The sequence below is a fragment of the Gadus morhua genome, chromosome 23 (genome assembly GCF_902167405.1).
Source record: "Gadus morhua chromosome 23, gadMor3.0, whole genome shotgun sequence".
In the NCBI taxonomy this organism is placed as follows: Eukaryota; Metazoa; Chordata; class Actinopteri; order Gadiformes; family Gadidae; genus Gadus; species Gadus morhua.
Genome location: NC_044070.1, coordinates 22,273,360 through 22,283,269, shown reverse-complemented (window position 1 = coordinate 22,283,269; position 9,910 = coordinate 22,273,360). Strand labels below are relative to the sequence as shown.

The window sequence follows — 9,910 nt, the reverse complement described above, 5'->3', positions numbered from 1 at the left end:
GTGCGCATGCCGAAGAGGTGTAGATTCGGACTCCGATGTAGCGCTCTGCGGCGCGTCCCCCTCGAGGGCGTCCGAGTGTGTGCAGTGATTGTGTTTCTGAAATGTTTAAAGCGTTCCTCGGAGAGGCTGCAGTGGGACTTGCTGTCTGGTTTCTCACTTATCTTAATAAAACACTGCATGTAAAAGATGGAGTGGAAAACATGAGGGAATACATGAGGAAAACATGAGGAAAAACATGAGATAACATGAGGATACATGAGGAATACATGAGGATAAACATGAGGATACATGAGGGGATACATGAGGATACATGAGGAAATACATGAGGAAAACATGAGGATACATGAGGGATTACATTGATGATACATGAGGAATACATGAGGAAAACATGAGGATACATGAGGAATACATGAGGATACATGAGGGATACATGAGGGATACATGAGGGATACATGAGGGATACATGAGGATACATGAGGAATACATGAGGAAAACATGAGGATACATGAGGATATATGAGGGATGCATGAGGAATACATGAGGAAAACATGAGGGATACATGATGTTTGGGGGGGATTGGGGGGTGAAGGGGAAGAAAGGGAGAGAGGTTTTTCATTAGCATTTTGTTGCTTGTGTGACTTGGAGGGTAGTGGTGGTGCAAATGTTAAATCCATACCATTAAAAAGGGAGATCACGCACCTACACACACACACACACATTAACGCACAAAGGCACACACACACACACAGACACACGCACACAAATATACATTAACACAAACACACATACATCTACATGCACACACACACACCAACACACATAACCACACACATTACCAAACACACACACACCTCAACACACACACACACTCACAAACAAATATACCTCCACACGCACCAACATACATCTACTCACACACACACACATCCATTAACACACAAAAATATACATCTACACAAACAAACACACACACATGCTACACACCTTTAACAACGCACACACACACACACACACACACACACACACACACCGGGAGCGTGGCAACCTCCCGTTGACCTATCCATTAATCTCGGCCGGCGCGGTTCTCTGATGTCGGGCCCTCAGATCCTCCAGTGAATCGTTATGTGGACGCATCAAAGTTCCCCCACTGACTGTCAAGTGTCTCCTGCCGTCTCCAAATGACCTCCATCCTGAGACGGGGCTGAACGGCTGCCACGCGGCGGCCCGCCTCCTGTGGGCCAGCCTCGGGTCCTTCCTGCTCCTCGCTGCTGCGTTCCGAGTCCTCTGCGTTGTCAAGTTGAGATCCTAGGAGCCGCGGAAAAGATTGGTCACATTCTCACCAATCATTTTCTTAGGGGCCTGTGAAGTTCACCTGGATTCCTTTCTCCTTGGCTCCGTCTCTCTCTATCACTCTCTCCCCATCCCTCTCCTCGTCTCTCTCTATCACTCTCTCCCCGTCTCTCTCTATCACTCTCTCCCCGTCTCTCTCTATCACTCTCTCTCCGTCTCTCTCTATCACTCTCTCCCCATCTCTCTCTCCGTCTCTCTCTATCACTCTCTCCCCATCTCTCTCTATCACTCTCTCCCCGTCTCTCTCTCCGTCTCTCTCTATCACTCTCTCCCCTTCTCTCTCTATCACTCTCTCCACGTCTCTCTCTATCACTCTCTCCCTGTCTCTCTCTCTGTCTCTCTCTATGACCCTCTCTCTCCGTCTGAGACGTTTGGCTGTCTAGTTCTCTCACTGGCTGCCTATTTTCTGCCCTCAGTCCTACGTATATATTTTTCTCACTCGTTATTATCTCCTCTGTCTGCCTCTCTGCCTCGTTCTCGGTATAGTCGTCGCTCTTGCTCTGTATCTCTTGTTCTATATTTCCCCCCCTGCATACAAATGTACAGCTCTCAGATCTTGTCATATATCTCTTCGAGTTTTTTCATTCACTCTTTCTCCTGCCCCCTCTCTTGAATCATCTTATTAACTCTCAAGTTCTGATCCATTTTCGTTTCTCCCCCTTCCCTCTCTCACCCCCTCCTCCCTCCTCCCTCCCCCCTCCCTCCTCCACCTCCCCCTCCTCCCCCCTCCCCAGGGGTGATCAAGACGGCGCTGCCCAACATGGACCGGGAGGTGAAGGAGCAGTACCAGGTTCTGATCCAGGCCAAGGACATGGGGGGTCAGCTGGGCGGCCTGGCCGGCACCACCACCGTCAACATCAGCCTCAGCGACGTCAACGACAACCCGCCACGCTTCTCCAAAAGTAGGTGGCTGCCCGGACTCGAACCGACCCCCGTGTGGGAGGGGCACGTCAGTTACAGGGACTCTGTTGGAAGGGGTTATTATGCCACCAGGTGTGAGGGTGAGTCACCATCACAAGCTGTTTAAAATCTGCCCCCTTCCTGTGTTTTAGTGACATCACAAGTGGGCGTGTCCACCTAGATGCGTGCTGGATAGATCAGTCTACCTGCCTACCCAGTGGACTGGAGCTGCTTATCTATCCGTCATACATCTAGGTGGACACGCCCACATGTGATGTCCCTAAGGCACAGGGAAGGTCAGATTTTCAGGAATCCTAAAGCAACATCTTTGGATAGAAAGTTAAATGATGAAATACTCAAGCTCTTTGATAGTTGTTGTAGCCTCAAATTAATTGGCACACACACACACACACACACACACTGACAGTGGTGTCGATCAACACATGCCAAGATATTAAGAGTTCGGTGTCGCATTCAAGAGGCCAGACTATTTAACCGTGAGATTCTAAGCGATCGAACCGACAACCTCTTCCAGTTGCCAAGCGACTGGCTTGACCGACCTCCTCTGCCGCTGCTAAAGAAAGCCGGGTAAAACATCATGCACCAGGGGAAAGAACAAGAGCATGTTCCAGGAAATCAAGTCTCACGTGGATGGTTTCCTGTCGTTACATTCGGAAATAAAGCCTGCTCAAATTACCATCACAAGGTCTCGGCGAGAGCATATGGCATACATTTCCATCATGTTTTGTTTTATGCGTCATTACGGTGTTATCGAAAAACACAAGGGAAACTATTATTTCAGAGTACCGTTTCAGAAATAGATTAAAACAAACCCTGTTTTTGTTTTGTGGTACAAGAAAACCGGCCACATTGATAGACTTTTTCTTTGAGGGAAAAAAATGCCAGCATTTGAATAAGCTGCGGAACCAGTAAAAAAAAAAAGACATATCGCAAAGTTCATCGGGGAAAGTGAGCCGGTATAAACCCGTCCGCCGCTGAATTGTCAGTTACTCGGCACGAATCCCTCTCTCTATGCAGAAATCATTTTCATATTCAAATCAGCTGAGGGCTGCTACCTCAGAAGCAGACAAAAGTAGGGCTCCGCGGGCCCCTGGCCCCTGCCCGGGGTCTTTGTCCGGGGGTATTCTAAGGCCACACTGGAGGTGCATATTTTCTGGAGGATGTAAATATAAGCGGACGGTCCGGTACTAGTAGCTCCAGGCGAGGGACATTTCCATATTGCTTTCACGGCACACGCCTCAGCTTCTCGCCCCCTGTGTCCTAAATCCTTCCTCCTCCCTCTATCTCTTCCTCACCCTCTCTTCCCATTTATCTTTCACCCTCTCTCTATTTCTCTCTCTCTCTCCTTCCTGCTCCTCTCCCCCTCTCCCTCTCTCTCTCTCCCTCTCCTTCCTGCTCCTCTCCCTCTCTCTCTCTCTCTCTCTCTCTCTCTCTCTCTCTCTCTCTCTCTCTCTCTCTCCTTCCTGCTCCTCTCCCTCTCTCTCTCTCTCTCTCTCTCTCTCCCTCTCCCTCTCTCCCTCTCGCTCTCCACCCTTTTATTCGCTCTCTTGGTCTGCATCTCTCCTCCTCTATATATTCCTCTCTCCTTCTTCCCCTCCATCGAACTGTTTCTCCCCCTCTCTCTTCATCCATCCCTTCCTCTCACTCGATAAATCTCTTTCCGTCCCCTCTCCCCATCTCATATTCTCGCTTCTTCCATCCTCTCCTCTCCATCGCTCTCTCTCGCCTTGTCTCGGTCCCAGCGACTCTCGATAAATTTTGGCCTTTCCCCCTCGCCTTTCCTTGTCCTTATGCTATCTGTCTTTGTTTCTGCAATCTCTCTCTCTCTCTCTCTCTCTCTCTCTCTCTCTCTCTCTCTCTCTCTCTCTCTCTCTCTCTCTCCTTCCGTCTCCCTCTTTTCAACTTTCAGTGTCTCATTTTACACGCCAAAATACATATTTAATCATGCTTATGACAACGATCGCACTCACACACACACACACACACACAAACACGCACACGCACACACACAAACCTCATCCATCTGGAGGACAAGAGAGAAATATTAGCTTTCCAAGGAACAGATGCCATCACCCTGACAGGCAACAATCCAGGCAGCACTGGGAGGGTGAGAGGGTGTTGGAGTGATGAATGAGACCAACGTGTAGTGTATTCCTGCCTAAACCTACATCCTCCACCCAATGCTCCTCCCCTCCTCTGAATACATTAGAGAGCTCCAGCGCTTGTTGGGACTGAAAGTTGATCAGGGCAGAGCGACCGTTGTACCAGACTTACCCTTGAATTATTCACACGCTACCGACGGAGACAGACGGAGTAATGATATCGCCGGTCGCTTTGCGGTTCACCTCAGACGGTCAGCATTACCAGAATGAGTCTATTTTGACATGTGGGTCAACCAGAGGGACCTTCAAGGCCCTTTGCACACGGGCCAACGAGACCTCCATAGGTTCGGGATGAGTCAGCAGTGCATTGTTGTCGCCGAGAACAAGGTGGGATTAAAGTTTTGTTGGGAGCAGAAAGGTGATGACACTAGAGACCCTCTGTCATAAAGTTATGGGTTCCATCAGCAAGAATCTGCAGAAAATTTTGTCGACAGCCTCGAGCATTGGTGTCTGACCCAGTACCCGCTACCTTAATGACCTGAATTCGCTGGAACAGACCCTTTCATTCAAAGTGTCTGCTTTAGGACTAGAATAGTAAGCACTGGTGCTCTGCGTGCGTTCCCCAGGTTTCTTCCACCTCCGTGTGCCGGAGTCTTCGGCGGTGGGCTCGGCGGTCGGGCGGATCAAGGCCCACGACCTGGACGTCGGGAAGAACGCCGAGGTGGAGTACAACATCGTGCCCGGAGACGGAGGAGCCATGTTCGACATCACCACCAACGAGCACAACCAGGAGGGCATCATCGTGCTCCGGAAGGTACGTCGACGGCGGAGTTTGCGTTGACAGAAGTCGTGCGGACTGGGTTTTTGCGCAAGCCGAACTCTGCAAAACGAATTTGTGTTGTCTGGTAACTTGCGTTATCCGTTGATTTGTGTAAGCAGTGTAACTGTTTTTGCGAGTTTCCTGATAACTGGGGTGGTTTTGTGTGTTTCCCACGGAAAAAGGATTGTAATAGTTTCTTTGAAATCATTTAATTAGTTTACACACTAAGATACATTTTGGGTAAACGACAATAGGCCAGGACCTATCACGGTATGGAGGTTAATTGCTTCAGTTGTTTGACAGAAAACGATTTTGTCCATGCTTCAATCATAGCATACATAACTTAATAATATTAACAATATGAATAACATTAATTATAATCGCTATAAGACCTCGCCATTCCCTCCCCCTCCCATCGAGACCGTTCAATGACAAAGACAAAGCGTGTTCTCTTTCATAACCGACGCACTGGAGGTTGTTTCAGAAACACATTGCTCAAGGGCTCAGGACATCAGGGCAGTGCAGAACAGTTGCCCCTGACCCCTTCCAGCTCTGGGACGTTAGAATGGCTCTACCCGCTGGGCCTGCTCGTCTGTCTGCGCCCCCCACACACACACACACACACACACACACACACACACACACACACACACACACACACACAAACCCAGTATGGGTGAGTGCTCGGGGACGTTTCTATATAAAGTATCCCACGCTATATACAGTACAGTAGCCTCCCATGATGCACCAAGGATCACGTTGTGTCATGCTGCCTCCCCTTCCACCCCCTGTATGGATTATCAGGCCCGGAGCGTTCTCCAGCGTCGAGAGCGTTTCTTTGTTGTTTCAGACGAGGAATTGTGTGTGTCGATTCCACCGATACGGATCTGTGTCGTTAAGCGGTGGAGGAGGACGCCGCGAAACTGAAGAATTTTGCGCGGGTCAATGTGCCAACATCACTTGCACGGCATAACTGCCAGCGATGTAATCTGCCAAGTGCAAAAAAGACGGAAGCAAACAAAAACACTGATCTACCATTTACCGTGAAGTAAAGGGCTATTGGCAACTGCCGAAGCAGTGTGCTCGCTTCAATCAAGTGTTCCCTGCTCGTATTATCGAATACTATCAAGCAGGACACAATCCAGTAGAGTCATACTTATTTTCTACCTCCAGGCGGGAGGGCTTAGCTTTTAATGTTAATTCAACAAGATAGTCTTGGAGGGCAGCAGGAGAAATCAAAGTCCAACCTACAGGGCCGAACGATAGCTGAATGGTAAATGGTAGATGGAATGCATTTATTGCTTTACAACACCGCCTGACATTCACCCAGTCATGCACACAATCACATACCGACAGCGTAGTCAACCCTGCAGGGCGACAGCCAGCTCGTCAGGAGCAGTCAGGGTGAGGCGTCCCGCGAACTAGCGACCTTCCGGTTAGGAGCCAACCTGCTCTGCCTCCTGAGCCAAATGCTGCCCCAGAAGGTGTATCAAAGCCGGATCTTATCGGGGGGGGGGGGGGGGGGGTTGTGGTTCTGATGATTGTTTCGTTGCAATGACATCGTAGGCCTTTGGATGTTCAGCAAAGCAGCTCTTTGAGGAGGAATGCGGTCGGTTCGATTCCCACATTGAATAAACATCTCGTGGCACTGTGGATCGCAAAAGAAACCCCTGTTATAAGACCTGCTCATGTACAAAGCGGCTCAAGTCAAGCTGCCTTTTATGAGCAGACACTACTGCTGAGGAGGCTGATTGAGCCGTGATATTGGGAGGAGGTCTTTATGATTTCATCTGAGCCGTAGTTAACAAGCGTTCTTGAGATTCAACACCAGCTAGAGAGAGACGTTAAATTCACAAGCACCTTGACCTTCACTGTCTTTTTATTGGAGGCAAACTAATGAATTTGCCGTGGGGAATGATCAATTTCAGTCTCTCTCCCTAAATCCATCTCCGTCTCCTTCCTGCTGTCATTTATCTTTACCTCCCTACCTGCTCTCTCTCCCCCCGTCTCTCCCATCAACAGCTCTCACTGTCGCTGTCTCCCATCCACTCCTTCCCATCGCTTCCTCTCCCTCCTGCTCTGTCTCCCATCTGCTCTCTCTCCCATCAATTCCCACCTCTCTCCCTCCCTCTCCCTCTCTCTCCTCCTACCTCTCCCCCATCAACACGCTCCCTGTCTCCCATCCATTCCTTCCCATTGCGCGCTCGCTCTCTCTCTCTCTCTCTCTCTCTCTCTCTCTCTCTCTCTCTCTCTCTCTCTCTCTCTCTCTCTCTCTCTCTTTCTCTCTCTCTCTCTCTCTCTCTCCTGCACCAAGGAGCTTAACAGTTAACTTGGAGAAAGTGGAGGCAACAGATGATCTTATCGGAGTCTGTGTGAACCCGGCTGTGTTTTGAGAGGCGCAGTGTAGCCCACCTACCCTTTGAGCCTAATATGCCTCCGCGATGCTGTTTGTTTGTGCCTTCAAAGGCTTCCAATTAGAGGGCTTTTTTCCACAAGACCAATTTAGTTAATTTATCCTTATCTTCCCTATTCATAAGCACCCCAAACACACACGCACACAGTCATTAATTGGCTGATACCCACACGCAAGCATGCACGCACGCACGCACGCACAAACACACACAGCGATACACTCAGTCCCACACCTCGCACATAAATCCACATGCCTTTGCATCATCACATACACAATATTGCCACTAATGCATACACAGACACACACGCAGACACAGACACACACACACACACACACACACATTTAAACACAGAGAATACCCTTGAATATAAAAGTATGTGCCTGTGCATCCTCTGATACGGTAAATAGCCACTAAGACAGACACAGATACCTATACATTCTGTAGCGGGCCAGTGGGTGTGGGGTTTCCACGCTACCAAGTCAAATGATAAAATGACACAACACCGAGAGCAGGTCCAAAGCAGAATGGTTTATTTACAGAGTAAACGAAACCAGGGTTGGAAAAGGGTCATCCACCTCTTATATGAAACAGTACAATTCTTTCCACCCATCTCTTTCCCTCAGCCCGATGCGTGCTTCCAGGCGATCGCACAGATCCTGCCTGCCCTGTGCTAGCCCAGCTCCAGCTCTAGCTTCAACCTCCCCCTGAAAAGTCTGTTTGCTCGCCCTCTTAAGCCCAAGCACCCCTGGTTAACGATCCTCAGGCTTGCCTCGTTAACGGGAGGAAGTCCATGTATGGCTTGGGGGTGGAGCCCGCAGGTTGCCAGACCTACCACTACCCTCACTCCCCCCTGGCGTCTGACACAATACACACACACACAGGTGATACAAGTTCAGATTCACAACCAAACATGTATATGTATAGATGTTTGGATGAAAAATCTTTCAATAAATTATACCTAAGTGTATACCTATTATACCCATATGCATTTGCTTCTTGAACCCAAAGTGAGTTCCCACAATGCACTGGAAGTGGTTTGGAAAGATTACCGTGGCAGCCGCATGATTGCAGCTAATGGAAGGACAAGCTGTACCGGTATGCTGTCTAATATGAGGGCTGTATATTCTCCCTGTAAACATACCAACTCAAGCTTAGAGTACCTACCTACCCGTCTGTCCATCTCATCTCTATTCATGTAAAACTTCCGCAGCAAAGACAAACAAACTCAAGTACACACACACACACACACACACACACACACACACACACACACACACACACACACACACACGGAGCTCGTCCTGCATCTCTCCCTTCTCCCCCCTCCCTCCTCCCCCCCTCTCCCTCCCCCCCTCTCCCCCTCCCTCCCCCCTCCCCCCCCCCTCCCTCCTCTCCTCTCCTCCCTCGCTCCCCCCCTCCCTCCTCCCCCCCTCTCCCTCCCCCCCTCTCCCCCTCCCTCCCCCCTCCTCCCCCCTCCCTCCTCTCCTCTCCTCCCTTGCTCCCCCCTCCCTCCTCCCCCCCTCTCCCTCCCCCCCCTCTCCCCCTCCCTCCCCCCTCCCTCTCCTCCACCTGTGCGGTGATGTGTGGGTGCTCATTGCCAAGTGATTCTGCCCTCCCCTGGTTGATATTTAAATGCCACTCCCTTTCGGCAACAGGGAGTGAGGTTTTCACGAGGAAAACACAAATAATATGAATATGTTTACTCCCGAAGCTCTCGAGGCGCTGGGGCGCAACAATAACAACTCTGATGTTTATTTTTACCCCTGGTTTTATTTAGGTGTTTTATGATGCAGGGATGTTAATTAAGTCTAGCAGCAATTAAACTTATATCTTTAACCCCAGCCCCCCGGCAACAACCCCCTCCCCTCCTCCCCCCCCCTCCCCCCCTTCACCCCCAAGCCTTACACCTCTGGTCACATGTACATCTTATTGGTTATTAGCGAACCAATCAAAGCCTTCCTTGATGAGTCAAGCGAGGTCACGGGAAGTCTCATTTGCATAGTCTTTAATCACAGCCACTCGTCTCTGAGGGGTCCAGCGAACCACATTAAACTGAAGCGAATTAATCGTCACGGTACCCCTTGCCACGCACACGCACGCACGCACGCGCACACTCACGCACACACCGAGCGTTAAGGCTGAGTCAGGGGAACGGAATAAAGAGGGAACGTATTAGGGAACATGAGACAGGACAGGAAACACCTTTTAAGGGCATTCGGGGGTGCTGGAGGAAAGTAGGTTGAGCGACTTTTGAGCGGCAACAACACGGATGCTAGCAACAAGACGAATGCATATCTGGAAGT

At 49.9% G+C, this 9,910-nt stretch overlaps 1 protein-coding gene across 1 annotated transcript in view; it reads left to right on the top strand.

Annotated features, from left to right (window-relative positions):
- The window catches only part of LOC115537459 (cadherin-12), a gene marked incomplete in the record, with an annotated part of 113,537 nt that overhangs the window by 59,912 nt on the left and 43,715 nt on the right, over window positions 1-9,910 (top strand). Inside the window, 2 exon segments of the mRNA XM_030349411.1 lie at window positions 2,085-2,252; window positions 5,000-5,187. Of these exon segments, the coding sequence (XP_030205271.1) occupies window positions 2,085-2,252; window positions 5,000-5,187 (356 nt within the window).